The sequence below is a fragment of the Syngnathoides biaculeatus genome, chromosome 5 (assembly GCF_019802595.1).
Source record: "Syngnathoides biaculeatus isolate LvHL_M chromosome 5, ASM1980259v1, whole genome shotgun sequence".
NCBI classification, from domain to species: domain Eukaryota; kingdom Metazoa; phylum Chordata; class Actinopteri; order Syngnathiformes; family Syngnathidae; genus Syngnathoides; species Syngnathoides biaculeatus.
Genome location: NC_084644.1, coordinates 31713062 through 31736138, shown reverse-complemented (window position 1 = coordinate 31736138; position 23077 = coordinate 31713062). Strand labels below are relative to the sequence as shown.

The 23077-nt window shown below is 43.5% G+C and overlaps 1 protein-coding gene across 4 annotated transcripts in view; it reads left to right on the top strand.

Annotated features, from left to right (window-relative positions):
* The window catches only part of gnl1 (guanine nucleotide binding protein-like 1), a 35111-nt gene extending 12536 nt beyond the window's left edge, over nucleotides 1-22575 (top strand). The window contains exons 13-14 of one of the 4 annotated variants that reach the window (XM_061819732.1): nucleotides 21171-21212; nucleotides 21644-22571. In XM_061819732.1, the coding sequence (XP_061675716.1) occupies nucleotides 21171-21212; nucleotides 21644-21645 (44 nt within the window). In that variant the 3' untranslated portion in view covers nucleotides 21646-22571. Of the gene's footprint in view, nucleotides 1-77; nucleotides 2553-12319; nucleotides 12659-21170 lie in introns of those variants that run through there. The other 3 variants (XM_061819731.1, XM_061819734.1, XM_061819735.1) reach the window with 3 other exon arrangements.
* Nucleotides 22576-23077: the final 502 nt, after the last annotated feature.

Below are 23077 nucleotides of genomic sequence, written 5' to 3'. Positions count from 1 at the left end.
GGTGACCCTTTCCTATATAGTATATATATACTATCAGACTGCCATGATCTTTTTTTTTTTTTTTTTTAATTTCTCAGAACTCTTTAACAAGATTGTTACCTGAGGAAGCGAGTCAGCATGCCTGCTGATGAGTCAACACTGCTCCTGTACTTCAACAAAGCCACTTAATGGCATAACGCAAAGTATTGAACAAAAATACCTATGAGCTTCTCATCTCAATAATTTCCTTAGTACAGATTGCATAATGTATGCAGTAAAGTAGCCAAAGCTCAACGAAACATATTGAAAGGGGAAAAAACAATTTCCTGATGTTTGCACACTTGCGCCCCTAATATAGAACATATTTTTCTACTCCCGTTGTGCCTCAACTCTGCACGTTCATGCACAAAACTTTTCTTCTTGATGTCAGGTAGCGGGTTCGGGTTAGTTTCTTCTATTTTGCACGTTTTCTCAGAGGAAAAGAAAAAAAAAACTTCCATCAGTCTGTGTCAGGGATGGGCATCATCATCGATTGTGTATTAAAAACGCGGAGGAAAAATGGGGTGGAGTACTTTGACAGTGTCAGCAGAGGCATAGTTGATACAGTGTCAACTACTTTGCAGACTAAAATAGGGTACATGCATACCAACAGTCAGGACAAATTTGAGCGTTTTTCTCTCACTTTTGATCAAAATTAGAAAAGGCCAAATTGTTGTAGGTCTCCAAAGTATCATTCTGTGGTGTGGGGTGTGTTTAGAAAGATTTTTTTTTTTTTTTAATATATTTTGCCTGGTCGGACAATTGGTCGAGGTTGACAATTGTAAATGTTAAACCTGTTCAATAATTCCGCTTGCAAATTGTTATGAGAGGATGTGTGCTGTGTTGGTCAACTCGTGTACGAGCAGTACGAACTCATCTGAGAATTGTTTTATATTAGTGCAGACTTATCCAACTTATCCCGCATCTTAATGCTAGCATGATCAAGTAGGAACAATAGAATTTAAAAAATCAAAATCAAAAATGGAATGCAGTGAGAGCAAAACGTATCTGAACCCTTTGGAATTTCTTGGAATCATGCAGAGTTATAACGGTTGTGTAAAAAGGAATGGTCCAAAATTCATCCTTGTTCATTGTGCATGTCTGATCTACGACTACAACAAAAGTTTACTTTAGGATATTTTAGCCAAAGGAAAGTAATTCAGTTAATATATTCAAGTGTCCACTTACTTTTCCTGCTTGTCCTCCAAATCTCACGTGCTCGAATGCGCCATAAAAATGTGAAAAAAATACAATTGTTTGTGCAGTATTAGTTGAAGCAGACTGTTTATTCTTGTGATTTAGATGATCAGTCAACATTTTATGACCAACCTATGCAGAAATTTACAAAATTAAGTTTCACAATTTTTCCTTCCGCCGAGTGAGCTGCACCACACGTACATCATCTGGAGCCATTTAGAATCCCTTTTTTGTAACGTGACAAAAACATCAGCAATGTGAATAAACTACAGACCAGAAATGATCCACAAAAGTATTAATGTGTGCAGATTGCTACAGTCATGTTTTGCTAGTCGAAATTAGGTTGCTCTGATCAACCAATCAGGATGGACAAATGTTTAATTTTTAATCCGGTTGGTGGAAGAAATAATGGAATTTGTGTGGTAACTGTAGGTCAGTGCTTCTGTCAACAGAGAAGGCCTGTTATGATATGAAACATCGATATGGTTCTACCCTGTTGAAAGAGGGACAGCCTAACTGCATCTATTGGAAATTTGATCGTCATCCACACCATTGCACGATTGCTCTAGGCAGGCAGCATTATCCCACCTTATATGACAGTGGCATGGAAACTAGAGTTCAAAACATTTAGATATATTTTTACTATCTCGACTAAATGAAAATGGGTAAAGGAATTGCCCATCCCACATGTGTGTCGTGTGAGCTCGCAGCTGAGATGCCAAATGCACAAATTTAAAGCTCAGCCGGTAAAATCTCAATCAAGGGACACAAAAGCGTAATTTCACACTTGGGTCAGCAGACACAAGTATTACCAGCTCGAGCTTCAATTCTCTGATGATTCAGGAGAGTATAGTGTTTCTGAGAGTGCTGTGTTCTTTGGTGTGGCTTTGGTTTCTGGCGCTTCTCAATGGGGATCGAAACTTGTAGTGTTTTAACTACTTGGCTACACCATCACGTTTTAGTGGGAGTTATGGGTTGCTGGGCGCTCCAACAAAGCAACTGAACCTCTTGCTTTTTGAGAGAGATGTTCTTTAATCACAGTGTGAGGCAGAAGAAATGTCATCACATTTTCCAACTCGATCCAGAGCAAACAAAACTCCATCTAGGAGAGTGTTATTTTTCCACAAACGTCCACATTCCTTTCACCGCACAGGAGGCGAACGAGATTACGGCTTCCATATGTCCTGCCATTATAAGCAACTTGTGTGTTATGTCATCAAACCTGACTTTGGCATTGCCCCGTACTTATCTTGTCGTGTTGTTTGACCAAGACAAACTTCCTCTCCGGCTTCCGCATTGTCTCACTCTTCTCAACATGATAAAAGCTGACTTTTTAAGTGCTGTGTCTGCCTCTCCATTGCTATTTGTCATTTGTTACTAACATTTAGAAAAAATAATCCTTTTTATTTCGTTGTGACACAGGACGCTTATAAAGTGTAAAGGCTGGCTGTGTGTTTATGATGATCCCTGCCGGATTCCTGATTTTAGTCCAAAATGTCTTAAATAGATGGCTTTCTCCAATTTAAAAGAAAAAAAAAAAGTCCTTCAAGCTCTCTTTGAGGTCGGTGCATCTGTAAACTAAACCACAGTTACCACATGACTTGGCTGAAATTTATGAAACGCTGGCCTTGAATTTGACTCGATATTCATAAGGTTAGTTTATGGTTTATAGGTTAAAAAGAAAGTCTTGCTTGTTTAGATTTGGAAATCTACATTTACAAGATAGTGTGCCCAGGTGGAGTACAGAGGCCACCTAAAAAAACTTAAGTATGCAAAAAGCATCTTAAGTTAAGTGCCTGAAAAACTACGATATCTAAGAAAGTTTAGGTATGACTTCGCAGTTGAGCTAACCAAAAGCTGGTCAAACAAGCTGCATGTTGCTTACACGTCCAATTAACAGATAAAGTAATTACCGATTTGGAGACCGTTTTGGTAAAGACGAGGTAATGGTGAATGCGTTAGTACGGCTGACAAACGTGAGTACACATACTGAGTGTAAAGTGGCTGAAGTCTGAATATACAGTGGAAATAAAAGAATATGTATAAATAAATACTTAAACATGGGTTCTGCTTAATGGAATAAAACAAATAATGTATATACCTGGGGTGCCCAGGATTTTTTTACCCCAAGATCTGTTTTACAAGCAACCAGCCTCTCGCGATCTACCGGGGCGTGGGGGTCAACTGGTCGATCGCGATCGACACATTGAGCACCTCTGGTATATACTGTACAGACTCTTTAGGTTGTGCAATTGGGCAATTTTTTTAAAGGGGTATATTAAAAAAATACCGTTGGAGTCTGCTGTTGACTTAGCAGTTTTTCGTAACTGCTTCACATCTGTGTGGCATGGAGTCAACCAACTTGTGGCACCTTTCAGATGTTATTCCACTCCAAGATTCCTTAACGACATTCCACAATTCATTTGCATTTCTTGTCTTGCTTCAGAAAGAGCATTTTTTTATGTCACCTCACAAGTTCTCGATTGGATTCAGGTCCGGGGATTGGGCTGGCCACTCCATGACATTAACTTTGGTGGTTTGGAACCAAGACATTGTCATTGTCTTGTTTGAACACCCATTTCAAGGCCCTGTCCTCTTCAGCATAAAGCAACCTGACCTCTTCAAGTATTTTGTAATGCAAACTGATCCATGACCCTGGTATGCAATAAATGGGCCCAACACCATACTAGGAGTAACATGCCCACAGCATGATGCTTCACTGTGTTCTGTGGCTTGAATTCAGACTTTGGGAGCCATCTCACAAATCGTTTGCAACACCTGAACCCGAAAAGAACAATTTTATTCACATCAGTCCACAAAATGTCCCTCAATTTTGCTTTAGGCCAGTTGATGTGTTATTTGACAAATTGTAGCCTTCTATTTTTTTTAATACAGCTCTTTCAACAAATTGCCAAATTGCACAGCCTTAAGAGTGACTGTACCGTGAATGCTCGGTCGTGTTGGCTTTGAGAATTACTGCACCTACTGGTAACTTATTTGACATGTAGCAATAAAAATATACTGAAACATGGATTTATCTGGTTAGTCACATTTGGACTTTTTTTTTTTTTTTTAACTTTGAACTAACTATCACTGTAATTTTAGCCATGCCCCAAAAAGCTGGAAAACTGAAAGAGTGAAATATAGCTTAATCTCCACATTTAAGTACTACATAGTTCTCAGTCGTTGCACATTTACAGCAATATCTCCAAACATATGATGCATTTGGAAACAAATCTCTGATTTCAGTTTTAATGGTGTTTAATAATTATTGCCTAATCCTAACTAACAAACTGTCATTCAAAGTAACTCTCTGAGACAAGAACTCCCACTTGTTGACAACACCCATAATTAAATGGGGGAACCGACTTTGCTGTGAACTTCTCTTTGTGTGCCTCAAAACCAAAACTTCCAAGAAGGCTTTTAATCACTGAGGAAATCTGGGATAACATCTTTGGATTTCTAGCTAATTGCTGCAGATAATCTCCGGACGTATCTTATATATATATGTGTGAGTCAGACATAATGTTGGACCAGCTGCACTCTCTAAAATGACTTATTTGGCTATTTTCCTGCACAAACCCCATTGCATGCAATGAAGACAAATGGACACTGTCATAATCACAGCGCCGCTTGTAATACAAATCAAACCTGTTTAGTTAGCGTGTGGAAAATAGTGGTAATTTGCAGCAACATATGTATTTGACTCAGGAGGTGTGTCTATGTGTGCATGCACACTCTATTACATTGATTTCAAAGACATACAATATGTGTAGAGCAGGAAGGGCCAACCATATGTTGAGCTTCCTTTTTTTCAGGAGAGGAGGTTGGGGGAATACGAATTCATTTATTTTCACAAAATGCGTCAATAATTTCTTAGCAAATGGCTGCATGATCTAAGTTAATATGTTTGTCTTCTGGGTTCTTGTCCTAATTTAATGTACAGTGGCAATTATCTATTATAAGATTTGTGTCCATTCTGGAGAAACAATGTGTGTAATTTGTGTCTTAAGATTAACAAATCTGGGAAAACCTGCAGATATGGGTGGGTAAAAAAATAATTCTTTCGCTATGTATCATAGGATACAGTATTTATACCCCCTGCCCATAATTTATCATTATGTATCATCCATTTTTCACATATTTCTGTTATTGCATACTTGCTGTATCATATAATATTGGGATGGTATCATCTTTCCTTGAAATACTTGCCCCTATAACTTGAGTTAATACTGCATTGTGATGTTTCCTCCGTTTCCTTTGAAGATTTATTTCAATCTATAAGTTGTACAATTGTACATACATCACAGAGACATTGAAAGTTACAACTGATGAATGTTACAGGTTTTTGGTTGTTTCGTTGTTGTTTTTTTCCAATATTCTCATTTTGAAATTGATTGCTAGTGCCCCTGGCATTGGTAACTGCACATCAGCGAGGGTACCTTTAATGCTGAAAGGCGCATTCAGGTTTTGGAGCAACATGTGCTGCCATCCAGGTAATGTCTTTTTCAGGGAGGTTCCTTCTTATTTCAGCAAGGCAAGTAATCAAGCCATATCTAAGCTTTTGGAACTCCACTGACCCACAGCGAGAGCCATTACAGAACAGTGATGAACCTTCCAGGAGTGACCGGCCGAGCGTAGTTACATCTCTGGCCTCACTTGCCTGAGTTAAGGTTAGTGTTCATGACTCTGCCATAAGAACAAAAATGGCTGGCATGGCAGAATTCCTAGACAAGAAACACTGCAGACTAAAAAGAACATGAAAGCTTGCCGTAAAAACTGTGCCAAATAAATGCGTTCATCTAAGATGACACACTGTGGCAACCCCTAAAGGGACAAGCCGAAAGGAAAAGAAGAAGAATGACATGCCACATTTCGCACGTTACGACAGCGTGATTTCATGGTAAGAGTTTAAGTGCTAGAGTGGCCTGCCAGCAGTTCAGACCTGTCTCCCATTGAAAATGTGGCACATTATGGCGTGAGACCCCGGACTGTTGAGCAAGTTGAAGTTGTACAACAAGGGAGAATGGGACAGAATTCCATCTATGAAGCTTCAACAGTTAGTTTCCTCAGTTCCCAAAGGTTTCTGTCTTTAAAAAGAAAGGTGATGTTGCATTAGTTTCCTCAGTTCCCAAAGGTTTCTGTCTTTAAAAAGAAAGGTGATGTTGCATAGTTGTAAAAGTGCCCCTTTGTAGTGTATTCAATTGCATATACGTTGAGGATTATGTGCAAATCGTATCTTTTTTTATTACAGTATTTGCATTTTACACAACATCCCAACTTCATTGGAAATTGGGTTTGTATTATTTAAAATAGTGTAGTTTTGTATCACGAGTGTGATTCCCAGCTTCAATCGAAATTGTGATGTATCAGATTTTTTTTAAGGATAGAAAAACCTCTGCACACCTGCAGCTTGTCATTTGGTAGATTTTTCCGAGGAAACCTGTCCAATAGCAGTATTAGTTTAGCGCCATCTAGTGGGATCTATTTGTTACAACCCAAAAAATAACAGGTTTGCTGTATATAGATTATTGCATAATCATATCATTGTGGTATTGTAACATGACAGTTACTTTGCCCTTCTGACATAGTTTGGGTATCGCTTGATACCGCACTATGATTGAAGTATTATTGTCAATTCCCACCGTTAAAGAACTTTGTCACCTATCATACTGTAACCGAGGCATCAATTACCAATGTATATTATATTCATGTATTGCAACTTACTCAATGATTTTCACCCCCAGTTTCTCACGATTAAAAGGGTCCTTTGCACACTCTTAAATAACTCGAAAGCCTTGTCAGGGTGACAAAATCCCATTTCGAGCGTTTACTGGATAATTCCAAAGAGCAAGTCCTTACTCACTTGACGCCGAGGCACTCTTGTCAATGTGGCCTCACTTATTATGTCATTATGTTAATTGCTCCATTGCTATACAGCGTTCGTGCGGGAGACAGTGTGATGATAATCACTGACGTGCGGTGCCATAAGCAGTATTTACAGTTGGGAAGAGGCTGGAAACTCCCTTGTATTTTTTGTGTGTGTGTGTATCATCACGACTGCTTGCCAGGTCTTATGGTTCTCATCCGTGGCTGACGAGATCATCTCCTGACATCTGGAATTGTTCGGGATTGAACTCGGGACCACTGCACTTCAGACGTAGATAGTAGTTAATTATATCCAGACCAGTGCATGACAACGCACATGTCCAGTGTGTTATTTAAGAGCGTTTAAGGCTTAGATAACCTGTCAATCCCATGTACTTTGGACAGAAATCTTTTCACTATATATCTCGTTGGTCTCGCTTTGCACTACAGTACACAGCGCTTCTTCTAATGTGGCTGAGAGCTGTTACCTAAAAGAAAATCACTGCACAGTTGAAGCAGAAAATGTCATTAGTCTAACACAGTCCTGTCGCACAAATGGAGGTGCGATTTTTTTTCGCAAGTGTGACGTGTGTTTATTCGGGGTAAGGAAAGACAGCCTTGACATCAAAGGAACAGATAGACCAGAAAATTGCGCATCGGAACAGCATCTATCCATCTATATTTAGACCATAAAGAAGCGTGGCAGAAGAGCATCCATCTATCTACTATAGAACATATTCTCATTAAGATGCCAGATGAGCTCGATCCTATCCTGGCTGACTCTGGGCAAGATGCAGGGTACACCCCCGGACTCGTAGCCATCAACATGATCTGCTAGCTTGAGGCTAATAGAAACATGGGCCATCGCTGTGGTCCACCTTTTTCCCATTCGTGACAACCATTCGTCAACATGGAGGGGCCTTCTTTCTTTGATAATCAATTTAACATAATTTAAAGCTTTGTTGACATTTTTGATTAAATCAGTTGTGCTGGTCTGGAACAGTGACTTGTAGGCTATTGCGGCAACGTTTTGAACATTCACTGCCAATGGCGCCTTTGGAAGTCAAATATCCAAGTTAATCATCAGTGAGAGAGGGACATTCAGTGTGGTTCAGGTGTAGCTAGCTCACTGTGTGCTTGTGCGTCTGCTGATGACATCTGCGTGTACAGCTCAAATGTTTAGTGAAAAACTGGGTCACACCTAATGAATGTATGTGTACCATGCTATTCTTGTGTGGTCTGTGGACAACCACGCTTTGGGCACCTTCAATGACAGCCAAGTTGCTTTCAGTGTATTAGCAGTGTCATTCCCTTTCACTTCACTAGAGACTGGACACACACGGACATTCACACACTCACACACACACACACATTTACAGCTCACACACTTGTCAAGTAAGTCCTGGTACCCACACATAACTGTGTTGTTGTGCTCTAGATTTGATGCACTTCTCTAATATTCCCTTTTACGGCTTTAACTGTCCAAAACCAAATAAGATAAGGTGTTGAATTTAGGCCATACTCCTCAAATCTTTGGAAACTTCAGTTTAGTGAGCACCTAAAGCAGTGAAGCACTCATCTAATTTCACATAATTGGTCTGAAGATTTTTATTGTTTAACTATAAATAATTTATTGGCTGGCGACCCGTTCTGGGTGTAGCCCACCTCTCACCCGAAGGTAGCTGGGATAGGCTCTGGGGCGCCCATGATGCTGGTGAGGATAAGTGGTACAGAAAATGGATGGATGAGAGAATATAATTAGGTTTAACTCACAATGAGCGAGATGTATCATGACAGGCAGAACAATTAAATAATTTTCCACTAGTGGGCAGAAGCTAAAATTAATCTGTACTGTCCAGTGGATCCCCACGGACTTGCAGTTCAGCACATGTGGATTCAGGTATTTATGTTTTTTTAAAAAAAAAAAAATGTAATCTCATTTTTTTTTTTTAATATTTTTTAAAACTTTGTTCTATTTTTTTTTTGAGAGGGGAAAAGGGGTATTGTTTTTTCTTTTAAAAAATATATATATATTTCCCTTCAATGCAATTATAATGGTCATCATTTATCTACAAATTTCACTATCCCCCTTGAATAGTTGGGATCTACTGTTTAGAGGATCTGCTTTTTTTTCATGTTGGGCTTGTACAATACATCTTATTGTGGGTGCTCAGTGCAATAAAAAACATGGGAATTATCAATTCAATCAATTGATTCAACTAAATTTTTTTAGTACTTATACAACAAATTTTTCGATGCTAATTTAACTCACCGATAGGACGTAGGGTCACCTACAAAATCCATAAACCGCTTTCCTGTTTTCTAAGGTCACTCATCAGTATGCGGCTGCAGGCCTGTTACAGGTTATTGCTTCAGCTTGAGATGGATTTACTGTATGTGTATTCATTGTTCTGCTGGTGTGTGAGTGAGTGCAAGTCGTTTTGCTATGCGTTTGTGTGCTCTTTGCGAACTGGAGCCCATGTGTCAGAGGGGTATTTTTAGCACCACCTCTCACTGCATTGCAATGGCGCTCATTCGCACCTCTCCGACTTCACCGCCCCCATCCACCCTCATTCCTCACCCGTTCTTCCCCTCTCAGTTATCCATTGCCGGTACCTTACAACTCAACACTCCCTGAAGAGTTCAGGGAACAGAGGGATGGAGATGCAGGAGTGGAAGGGAGATGCTGGTCGACGGTGGTTGCCATGGTGACGAAGCGCAAACGGTTCCATTAAAAGAAGCCCATTTTTTTCTGTAGACTTTACTCACTGTTTTAATATTTACTATCTTTTTCTTCTCTTCTTTGGCATCCGGGTCTCGTAGACTATGGGCTTGCACGTTGGAGTTGAAGACATAGTCCGGTGTGGCTCGTCAGGCTGATACAAGATTGGCAGTCTCTGTGTTGAAGCCTTTCTTCTTTGTTTATTTGCCGCCGACAGTTGAGCAAGGGTTCCTTCAAACTTCTACAGCCCCTTTCTATCTGCCTGTCTCCAGACCAGTCGCTCAGAGGCAGTGCCTCCCAGGTGTCCACATTAACAGTGCATGTGGAAGGTGCCAAGCTTGTTTGACTCTTGTTGTCCATGCCTCGCTTCCATTGAGGAGAATGCTCACAACACAGGCCTTATACACTTGGACTTGGTGTTTCCCCAAACTCTTGTTGAGTATAGCCAGTGTAGTAGCGTCTTTGCCGATGCATCTGTTTAGCTCTGTGTCTAAAGAGAGAGAGTCAAAGATGGTGGAGCCCAGGTACTCAAAGTTGTGAACAACTTCCTGTGCTTGGTCAGAGGGTCTGATGTTGAGTGGAGAGCCTTTATCCTGCCCCGTGACTTGCGCTTTCTTACAGCTGATTGTCAACCCAAATGCCTTGGTGTCTGAGATTCGGGGTAGATTCTCTCTGCAAACATCTGGAGTCTTTTCAGTGCAACTTTAGCAAACAGCTTCTCAACGATGCTTAAGAGGCAGATCCCACGGTAGTTGTTACAGTCACACCCGTCACCTTTGTTCTTGTATAACGTGATGTTGGCATCCCTCATGTCTTGTAGCACTTCACCCTCCCTCCAACACAGGAAGAAGAAATGGTGTAGCTATTCAGTCAGAACGCTTTTGCAGCACTTCAGAACCTCCAATGGGTTAGCGTCTTTCCCTGGGGCTTTGGCAGTGCCGAGGGATTCTACGGCATCTTGCGGTTCCTCGAGCATCAGTTTGCTGCTCGACCCTGTGTTCCATTTGTTTAGCCATTATCCTAGCAGGCTGCAGCATAAGGTAAAATTAACATTGACTTGAAGCTCTTTATAACCAGAATCAATATCAAAACTATGGACTAAACAGCAATGTATATGGAAGTAACCCAATTAAATGAAGAATCATTAATTAATGTTTCAGCTAAAATTTACACACAGCACAGTTAAAATTGTTTAATCTGACTGTGACTGTTTAATCTCATCAAATGGCTCAATGGCTTTAACTTGGCTTCCTGTTTTAACCATGGAGTGTTATATTTAGAAGGGTACACAATGGATCTCAGCATTTTTTGCACGAAAATAACTTCACATAATACCTTTAAATGCACACGCAAGAAGAAGAGTGATGTATTGAATCAAATGCACTCTAAAATGATTCCTTTCTATACCCACTGATAAAGCACAAGGTTGGCGTTTGTGATACTGTGAGACAACATTTTTGTGAATTTTGTCCCAATTTGTTGTGATGTAAGGTTGCTTGTTTGACCTCTGGTGAAGTTTTAGCTTAAGGGTAAGATTATAATGCGACTGTTTCTAATTTCATTTGAATATTAATTCATTAATTGTGTTATTTTTCCGTCATCAGCTCTTACATTGATAAGAAAACTGTCAGTCCAAGAGTGCAACTGACTGTTTAACTTGTTAGCTGCCTCCATGTTGGCAAAGACATTTTATTGTTTCACACTCACCCAATTGCCTTCACTAAAGTTCTGCGCAGTGTAGGCTGAGGCTCTAAGTGGGAAGGAATTCTACACATCGTGAAAGCCTCCTGAGCACAATATAGTATTATTCCAAGTGTTACTCCGGGTGACTGGTCATTTACTCTGACACACTATAGTTGAGACACATTTCTTCTTTCTGCATGTTTTTCTTCATTGGTTTTCACCACTTTCTTCTTCGGGGACAGCAGACTCTCGTCATCGAAACTGGGAACCTGAATTTTTAAAATTTTAACAATTCTGGGAGAACTGGATGTTAGTCCAGGTTCCAATCGATTCTCAGTGCCCAACCCGAGTATAAACCAGGAAGTAGACAGAAAGTTAAATAATCATAAATATGGCCATCCAATATATATTTTTTTTGCCTTTTGAATAACATTGCAACACTGCCTTCCCATCCCACAATTAAAAAATCGTATGATCCCATAAACCAGGAACTTGCCTGCTATCTAACGTGGAGACAGCAAAACAGACAGACTCACTTTTGTTCACAGTTCAACCTCGGTGGCGGTGTCCCGTCTGCCAAGTGGCATTCATTAGTTAAGGAATGGGGAAGAGAGGAAGAGCACTCATTGAAAACGTCTGTCTTGGACAGGTGAAAGGAAAGGAAGGGCCATTACGGACGGTTTGGAGTGACACAGGGCGCAACAGTTGCAGGGAAGCCTCCTGTATAGCATAGCACAGGCAGCAGCTCGCCACACTGTAACATTTGTGTGTGTGTGTGTGTGTGTGTGGTGTGTGTGTGTGTGTGTGTTGTGTGTGTGTGTGTGTATAAAGATGAATAGCAGGGTCTTTCCGAAAGATAAAGAAACCCGACACTCTCCATGTGAGACGGAGCAACCAGCAGCCGCTCCACTTCCAAGTAGTGTCTCAAGTGCAGTGTTACAGCCGAGAAGGTCCCCAGGGACAGGAGGACTGTGTTGAGGTTCACCCCCGGGGTCCAGGGGGGTTCGGTTGGGTGTGAAGATAAGCATCCAACACTCATCCTCGCCTCCTGCGCCAGCGCATTCTCCTGACAACACTGAACTTGTCACTCTGCACACAGCGGTGTGTAATCCTTAATAGTGTCACGGACGAGACTCGGGGGTGGACCCAAATGCACGACTCAGGTGAGAGGTAAGCAGTGCGGAATAAGCCTTTATTCGTTCCAATGTCGGTTACCAGGGAGTCAGTCCAAACAAGCAGCAAGATCAGTAACGGCAGGCTTACGGGGTAGGTCGGGAGACAGGCGTTGGTCGGTACACAGGAGGTAGACGTCAGGAGTACGGTAGTGCGGGAACGAGGCATGAGAGGCAACGATCTAGCAGAGTCTCTGTCGTCCCCCGGGTCCTATAAGTACTGGGTCTAATCGGAGGTCATGAGGCGCAGGTGTGACCCTTTCGATTAGACGGCCACGCCCAGCCCTGGCTGGAATCCAGGATCATGACAGTACCCCCCCCCCCCCCCTCAACGGCCGGCTCTGGACGGCCCAGGCGCATCAGGGTGAGCCGCGTGAAAGTCCCTGATGAGGGAGCGGTCCACGACGAAGCGGGAGGGGATCCAAGAGCGCTCCTCCGGGCCATATCCCTCCCAGTCCACCAGGTACTGGACCCCCCTCCCTCTGCGGCGGGAAGATAGCAACCGGCGCACGGTGTACACCAACCCACCGTCGACCATGCGGCGGGGCGGGGGGGACTTGAGCGGAGGAGCCAGCGACGACGTGCGATTCGGGCGAAGTCTGCTGACGTGGAACGTAGGGTGCACCCTCATCGACCTGGGCAGTTTCAACGAGACGGCGACCGGGTTAATAACCTTGGAAACAGGGAACGGGCCAACGAACCTGGGAGCAAGTTTGCGGGATTCCGTCCGCAGCGGGAGATCTTTGGTGGAGAGCCACACTCGCTGTCCCACTCTGAGCTCTGGTGCGGCCCTCCTCTTGCGGTCTGCTGCGGCCTTGTAGGCGCTGCTCATGCGCAGCAGTGTCCTCCGAGCTGCTTCCCAGGTCCGTTTGCAGCGTCGCACCACGGCCAGGGCCGACGGAACTGTGGATTCTGTGACCAGTGGAGGAAACAGGGACGGAGGATACCCATGCACGACATGGAGTGGAGCCATACCTGTAGAAGCGGAGGGTAGGGAATTGTGGGCATACTCCACCCACTTGATGTGCTGGCTCCACGTGCTCTGGTCCCTGGATACCAGACATCGAAGACCGGTCTCTAATTCCTGGTTAATCCTCTCAGTCTGGCCATTAGACTCTGGGTGATGACCCGATGACCGACTTGCTGAAGCGCCGATGAGGTTGCAGAACTCCTTCCAGAAACGGGCGCTGAATTGCGGACCCCTGTCCGAAACGATGTCCTGGGGTAGACCGTGGTAACGGACGACTAATACCAACTGGGCTGTCTGCTTGGCCGACGGGATCTTCGGGAGCGGCACGAAGTGGACCATCTTGGAGAAACGGTCCACTATGGACAGCACCACTGTGTTCCCTTGTGAAGGCGGCAGGCCGGTAACAAAGTCCATCGCGATGTGTGACCACGGACGAAAGGATGGACAGGGGTTGCAACTCACCAACGGGCCGTAGGCGGGAAGTTTTATTGGCAGCACACACCGGGCAGGCGTTGACAAACTCCCTTACATCCTTGCTGAGGTTAGGCCACCAGAACCTTTGTTCGACCACTGACCGTGTCTTCGCCATACCCGGGTGGCAGACTGTCTTGTTGGTATGGGCCCAGTTGATGACGTCTCCCCGCAGAGATGGGATGACGAAAAGACGGCCCGACGGACAATCCGCGGGTGGCGGTGTCTCTTCCAGGGCCTCCTTCACCCGCGACTTGATTGACCAGGTGAACCCGGACACGAAGCACCCCGCTGGCAGGATAGTAGCGGCGTCTGAATCAGTGCGCCCTCCCTCGTGGATCCGCGAGAGTGCATCCGGCTTGCCGTTTTTGGAGCCTGGGCGGTAAAACACCTTAAAGTGGAAGCGGGTGAAAAATAGAGCCCACCTGGCCTGACGGGCGTTCAACCTCTTTGCGGACTTCAGGTATTCAAGGTTCTTATGGTCCGTGAAGACAACGAACGGTACTTGCGAGCCCTCCAGCCAGTGCCGCCACTCCTCCAACGCGCTCTTGACCGCCAGCAGTTCCTTATCTCCCACGTCGTAGTTCCTCTCTGCCGGGGTCAACTTTCTAGACAGGAACGCGCACGGGTGAATCCTTCCATCCGTGGGACTCCTCTGCGACAAGACTGCTCCGATTCCTGAATTCGATGCATCCACCACCACCACAAACTGGTTATCGGGATCCGGAATAATGAGAACGGGCGCAGTAGTGAAACTTGCCTTGAGCCTCCCGAAGGCCTCCTGGCAGGTCCCGGACCAGTCGAAGGTGGTATTTGGCGAAGTGAGCGAATGCAGAGGAGCGGCCACGGAACTGAAGTTCCTTATGAATTTCCTATAGAAATTGGCCGACGTAAGCGCTTCTCCGCTGAGCTGCCAAGCCCCTCCACTTGCATGGCTTCCGGTGAAGCTGACAACACGGGTGGCCGGGAAGCGGAAACAACCGGACTGCGACTCTCCCTCTCCTCCTCCCTCAGGCCCTCCATCTGTCTCTGCACGGTGAGGCGCTGGTCCACCTTGAGGGCCAATGCGATGAGGGAGTTGAGCGAAGGCGGAAGATCCATGGCCACGAGGTGACCACGGATCTGTGGGGACAGTCCCTCGTAAAACGCGTCATGGAGGGCTTCCTCATTCCAGCGGCTCTCGGCAGCCCGAATCCGGAACTCAATGGCGTAGTCGGACACGCGGCGACGCCCCTGGCGAATTGTCATGAGTGACGACGCCGCCTGGCGTTCCGGAGCCGCATACTGGAACACCTGGGTGAGCGCGCAGAAGAAGCTCGCCCATGAGCGGCAGGTCTCCGAGTTACGGCTCCACTCGGCGGTGGCCCATGCCTCCGCCCTCCCTGTCTTGTGGGAATTGACGAAGGCGATCCGGGAGCGGTCCGTGGGAAACGCGGAAGCTTGCAGCTCAAAGTGGAGATCGCACTGCGCCAGGAAGGGCTTGACGTTACCGGAGTCGCCTGAGAACCGCTCTGGTCGAGAGAGCGGAGTGATGGTGGCACGGGGAGGCACAGGAGCGGCCGCGCTAGCTTGGGAGGCTAGCCACGGTTGCAGCTGGGTGCAGAGCTCCTGGATCTGGTGCGTCATACCCTGGAGAGCAGCCTCTTGCTCACCCAGGCGTTTGCCCTGCACTTGCAGCGCACGGCGAATGGCTTCAGAGTCGGCTGGGTCCATGTTCTTGGCTAGATCGTTCTGTCACGGACGAGACTCGGGGGTGGACCCAAATGCACGACTCAGGTGAGAGGTAAGCAGTGCGGAATAAGCCTTTATTCGTTCCAATGTCGGTTACCAGGGAGTCAGTCCAAACAAGCAGCAAGATCAGTAACAGCAGGCTTACGGGGTAGGTCGGGAACGAGGCATGAGAGGCAACGATCTAGCAGAGTCTCTGTCGTCCCCCGGGTCCTATAAGTACTGGGTCTAATCGAAGGTCATGAGGCGCAGGTGTGACCCTTCCGATTAGACGGCCACGCCCAGCCCTGGCTGGAATCCAGGATCATGACAAATAGGTCTGAGAGTAGTGGAGTACTTAAATATCCATCCATCCATTATCTGAGCCGCTTATCCCCGCAAGGTTCGGGGGAGTGCCTATCCAAGATACCTTCGATGGTTCATATTTTTAGGGCCAGAGCAGCTGGAGGTGTGGGTATTTTGTTCATTGTAAAATAAAGCCAATTCAGCCCCAAGAAATTGTATACCGCTAGCTTTGTTTACACTGGTGGAACAGCACAAGTTGGAATTGGTTCTTGTAGATAGTCTTTTTTTCTTCACTTTTGCAGGCTGTAAGGTAAACATAGATTGAATGTTTGTCTCTTCTGCAAGTTCCAAACTGAGGAAACCCTCCAAAGTTCCTTCCATGCTATGCTTGAATGATTTATATAAATCCCGTCTTTTAGAAAACCTTGGATTTGTGCGGGTGGGGACACAGAGACTTTGTGAGGTCATGTGACTGGCTGGCTCTATATAATTGGTGAAATGGAGAGGAAATGTCATTAGTTGTCATGTTGGATTGATAAGTCATGTGACAGATGTCTGACAAACCAAAACAAGTAGATTGCACAAGCAATATGTAAAAATAAAAGTAGTGGAATTTAGTGTAGTATAAGGTAAAAAATAGCATCCTACTAAGTTTTTTTAAAAAAGTATTTTGCATTCAAATGACTCCAAAGTAAACGTAACATAGTACTGAAATATAGTACGTTTTCCACAAACTGTTAAGGACAAAACTGAGCAAAGTCTTTAAAGCACCAGTTTTTGACCAACTCCCACCTACAATAGAATTCGCCCAAATGAGCAGGAATCAGAAACCGATATACCAGTTACATGGACGATGCAAAATTTGACAACAATTTTACCAATCAAAAAGAATTGTGTCAATCACAATGCGACACATGAAAAGTTTGAAATTCCAAAATTGAACAGGAAGCCTTCTGCAAAGGAAATCACTTAAATGAGCCCAGTGGGAAGGATCTATGATGGCTTGTATTTGACCTTTGCGAATATAATATATGCAGTTAAACAACAACAACAAAAAAGGTTAACAAAAAATACTTAGCTCTGTACCTAAATTTTATCCGGCATCAAAACATGATACATTCCCTTTTGGCCTCATCCACAAAGTTTTGTTACCTAATCCTGCCAATTAACAAGCAAACTTCAGTGGTGGACCTTATAAAAGGCTTAAGCAATCTGTAAATCATTTTACTTTAACAGGATGACATTTCAGATGTCTTAATTTTGACTGATTTATAATTAAAACAGACACACCGCTTTTAACTGTCTTCATTTTAAACATAGACAGACTTGACCGATAGGAAAAAAAAAAGGATGCTGATGCCATCGGTTTACTCACATAAAAAGAAATCTAAATTGAGGTGGCTGCAACAACCCCCACTTGGGATTCTCTCCAAGGGCCCCTTCACTGACCCCTGTGACCTCAGGACACGTCTGAGATGTTCCATTGGGTGGGGCTATTGACACCTACACTGACTGACTAAATAGCCTGTTTAGTACTGGTCTAGTACTCCCTAAGGTTGTCCAATGGTTTTTTTTTTCTCCCTTGGTCATGAAAACTCATTTTAACACTGGACAACCATTGGGATCTAGTTTTGCTGCGATTAGCAGGTGAACGGCTTTGCAGATATTACGGCCAATCAAAAATGTTATGTCTTATCGCATGAAGTTTCCCAACAAAACGTACAGTTCCACGAACTGTGCCAAATCCAGTCAGCTGCTGCCGAGCCATTCTGATGTATCTAAATCTAGACGTGTAACAGTTTGAACAGTGTAAATTATGCTGTAAAAAAACACCAGTGGCTCATGATTTATTACGTCTCCTTCTGAAGAGGAAGGAAATTGTCGAAGGGAGTCAGGAGTCCACGGTACAATTTAGTTGGTTTAATAATAACAGCTTTTACAAGTTGGCTGTATCAGTGGGGCACTGCTTAACTACCGATATGTGTTGAGCTGGAGCACACGCACTGGTAATTAATATGGCAACCGATGAGGTACACATATAAATAATTACATCAGAATCATCTACAGGAATAGCTGAAAGTTGTTTAAAAAATATTCCAGTCTGCCTGATTCCGTTTCAACTGAACTGTGTTTGTTTACGTTGGCGAGGGCGTGAGGCCGTCAAACTTCCTGTCTTTTTACCTAAAACGTTGGGAGCAGAAAGTCAGCTTGCCTGATTGAACGAACGTTCATGAATCATGAATGTAGCGCCGGTTGGCTCGAGCACAACATGTCGCAGCCAATTTCAACCGGCGAAACGCATCTGTAGCGATCCGCGCACATCAGTACATTTAATAAGTACGATGTTCTAATTTTGATTTTCTTTTCATCATATTACATTAATATTGATTCTGAACTGCTCCAGATGATGTTGCATTTTTGCATAGTATTGATGGGTTCTATAATATTAGTGTGAAAGTGGCCTTATAATGAGATGGATTAAGTCAGGTTAAAAAAAATAGAAATGTGCAGGTACCTCATGCACTACCCACCACCGTGAAACATCCAGCTGAACCCACACGTGCATGAATCTTGAAACCAAAACGGGACGTGGAGTCGCACATACATTCGATCTAGAAAACGGGAATACAGTACAGTACAGGTACACGCGGCCCGCAACCTGCATCTCCATTCCTGCTTGTGGGGTATTGGGATTCCCAGTGAAAAGAGGACACTTGAGATCTTTTAGGAGCAGGCCAGTATGCCCGGTATGTGGTTTTCCGCTGGTTCACAACATACTGCAAGCTTGGCATTCTGGGAGTGATCTGCGTCGTCTGAATCCTGCAGCCCCTGCACAGCTGTCAGAGCGAGACGGGGGGTGGGTGTGTTTCCGGGCTGACTGTGTTTGTGTGTTGTCCAATGACATGCCTCTGAGATTGAATACTTCCATTTTTAATTTATCTGTTTCCATTTTGTTCTGATGTTTTGACTCCCCGTCACGAGGCAAGGCAAGGCATTGATGGAGTATTTTGTCGACTACGCAGTAAATAACCTGTCAGTGCGCTTGAAAAGAGCCCTTTTTTAACGTAGCGTTCAAAGTGAACGCTTTATGCTTTCCCTTCACTAAACATCTACTTTTTATCTTTCCTTAGCAGTCTCCAGAGGTAGAAAAACTATTTGTAGTTTTTTCTTCAGTATCCTGTAAAGTGAATTCAGAATTTTGTTTTTCAATACACTTTTCTTATTTGAAGATAATTGCTGACAACGTGCAAAGACTCAGAAATATGCAGTACTGCAGCAATATACTATTGACTGTTTTGCATTGTTTCAGTTTTCTTTTTTTTGGGGGGGGGGGGCTCAAACATGGCCCAGCGACCACTTTATTTGTATAGGTCAACAATTTTTTTGCCATTTCATGTCATTTTGAACTTTCAGCGAAGAGTATCAAAACTTAATAGAACTTCTACCCGTGCTTTCAATGACACCCAGGAGGGGAAAATGCCTAATTGGACTTATTTTAACACTTTCACAAAGGGATGTACTCACTTTTTTTTTACCAGAGAGTTAATGGCCGTATGTTGAGTTATTTTGAGGTGACACTGTTTTACAAGCTGGAGACTGACTTCCACACTGTAGTAAAGTATCAGTTCTTCATTGAGGTCCCATGAAAAGACATTAAAAATTTTATTGAAATGGTGTCAAAAGTTTCATTTAGTTGAGGTAGTTCAATTTAAAACGCTATAGCGATTTTTAAAATGCACCATGTGCAGCATAATTTTGATGATTATGGCTCATGATAAATCCATTTCTCCATTTTCTTAGTCGCTTATCCTCACGAGAGTCCTGGAGCCTATCCCAGCTGTCAACGGGCAGGAGGAAACCATTTCAGGGCATGCCCTGAACTGGTTTCCAGCCAATCGCAAGGCACATGGTGACAGACAACAGCCGCACTCACAATCACACCTAGGGGCAATTTAGATTGTCTAATTAATGCATATTTCTGGGATGTGGGAGGAAACCGGAGTGCCCAGAGAATACCCACGCAAGCACGGGGAGAACATGAAACCTCCACTCAGGCGGGCCCGGGATTGAACCTGGGACCTCAGAACTGTGAAACTGACGCTTTCCAGCTGATCCACGGTGCTGCCCGCTCGTGGTAAAATAAAATCCACAATTCACAACCTTTTGAAACCAGACTTTCTAGTTCATTGAGATCTACCAATGTAATAAAATATTTACAAAAAAAATCAATCCATCAAGATCAGAAATTATGTTGAACTTTATGTCCTTTTAACATTGTGTTGGTTCCTCATTTGTAGTGATAAAAAAAAAGCCTGATTTGAGCAAGTGAAAGAGTTTCAAATGTCGGGAATCCTAAAAAATGGACTTGTACAGTAATGAAGTATTTGTACTTTGTTACTTCCCCTCGGCGGCAATCACAGGCGCTTTTTTTTCATACTGGCCCATCTTGCATTTCGACAAACTCGCTCTCCCGCTGAATTCCTCACAGGATCAGACCTGCTTTCTACGCTCGGCTGTTTTTCACACAAAAGCCGGAACGCTTTGGGAAAGGGAGGGGGCGGGTTTATGACATAGAGTGTGACAAACAAAACTCCCCCCTAAAAACTCCCGTAAAAAGAACGATGGGAACAGGTCATGGGGAGTCGAGCGAGAGTGAGACACAATGACAGAAGAGTGCACAAAAGGGAAATAATAGTGGAAGAGGTCATGATGTCGACAATGGGACTGGCCGTTGCCCCGGCAACCAACAAAGTAGTGCCGGCTGGACTGAGTGCTAGAAAGACACGGAGGGGAGTGAGAAAACTAGCTTCTCCTCTTTTTGTGAATACGCTAACATTTATACGTCGATAGAGATGCATTAATCATGCAACAAGCCCTTTTTGAAAGAAGTTGAGAAAAAAAATCAGGACGCATTATCGAGGCCAAGCAGCGTCAACGATCGCAACTTTAACATTTAATACACATTTGAAACATAAACATATTTGAACAGCAAAAGAGAAAAACTGAAAGCATAAAATGTTCAGAAAAGTTGAGTTGAGTTTGTTTCTGTGTGCAGGTGAGGCTCTGGAGGTAAGCTGCGGTGGGCAGCAGCTTCTGTGTGAGTTTATTTATTCAATAAAGTGGAGTCGGCAAGGGTATTACAGTATTGTGCAAAAACTAGGGATTACAAATACTGTGCTGTTACAGTATTGGTACACATAAAACTTTTATGATGCTACATCACCAGCTTGATATAAAAGTCAATAAAAAAAACAATTCCTTAAAAAGAAAGGGATTGTGATAAACCATGTTATAGTGGGGGATATTGTACTAGATTTTTTTTTCCTATGGAAAATCATCACCATTACACCACCACATCACCACCCATCACTTATCCTCACAAAGTTCACGGGAGAGCCCATCCCAGGTATCTTCGGGCGAACACCCCGAACTGGTCCCCAGCCAATCACAGGGCACATCAAAACAAACAACCATTCACACCGATGGGTAATTTTAGAGTCTTCAATTACGTACCGGGCTTGTTTTCAGAATGCGGGAGGAAACCGGAATACCCAGAAAAACCCATGCAGGCACGTGGGGAACATGTAATCTCAACACAAGCAAGGCCAGATTTGAACTCGGGTTCTCAGAACGCTGAGGAACCGGTTGAGGTACCACTTGTACACTCTTCCACCTCTGAGGAACATATTCCCAGCTCTTCACATGAAAAAAAAGTCACCTCTTCACTTTTTGTGGTCTTTCTGAGGGGTCCTGCGATGGCACGAGATAGCACCAAAGCCCTGTCGAAATAGAAATTGGCGTCAAGAAAATAAGTCAAAAGTGGTACAGTTTCCCCTCCTTGTGATCGAAATCAGCAAAGGACTGATTGTTGGATGTTTCAAAAACGCTATCCAGATTTATAACTACCTTGCATTTTGAGCTGCATTAAGTGTTTTTTTTCTTCATTATTTGCTATCAGGAAATCTTAAACTCTATATATATACTGTATGCATAAATACCCACTGTATCATCAAGAAAGAAATATCAAAGTAAAACTCGCCATTAAACATTTAAACAGCAGCATGACTGACATCTGTTAGTGTATCATGAAAAAAATATGGCTTCCTTCTGCTGCATGTTAGCATTGATTTTTCACACTCCCAACACAATCGACAACAAATTGTGCAGCTCATGCGAGGCGGGTGGAAATACAAAATTCCCCCCAAACTTGGAGCTCAACAATGCTGGACTATTCCCCATAAGATGACATCATACAAGTTCGAAAAACTGTGATTGAATGCACTGACTAAACATCCAATCACATTGCTCTGATGTAATTCCCTTTGGGGGCATATTTGGCATGATGTCTAAGGGTTGCTATGATACAATGTGATGTACATATTAACCAGTACAGTATTGTCTTACTTTCCAGAATGTGAGCAAATTTTACTGCAACAGTTTTGTATGTGCTGGAAGAAAGTCCTGTACTTCCCCTCCCTTTTGCTGAATAAATAAGTACATTTCAGTCTACAATTGTTTTTCAAGGGGGCAAAGAAATTAGCTTCAGGGGGCAAAATTTTCAATCGGCATCCACCAATCCACACCTCCACCCTTGTAAACGTTTTGATTTCATAGCTAACAGACAAAATTGTCTGGCCACCCCCCGGGAAAATTCCTGACTCCGCCCCTACAGTTCATGGTAATTTTTAAGCGCTCATACTGTATTTTGGTGTTGCAGCTCCGTGGGTGTTACAGTTTTTTGAGCTGTTTCCGTATAACAAAGATAACATCTATGCTAATTTCCCGAGACACATTTTTTATAGTTCTGATACAAATTCTGGCAAGTTCTGATTTTTGTTACCCTGTCATTTTGCATTATATGTCAGCTTTAATATGCCATTGCATTAAATGAAACATTTTGCTTGACTATTTTGGTATTGAATTACACAGCAGAACTTCGATTTAAAGAACCCCTACTTAACG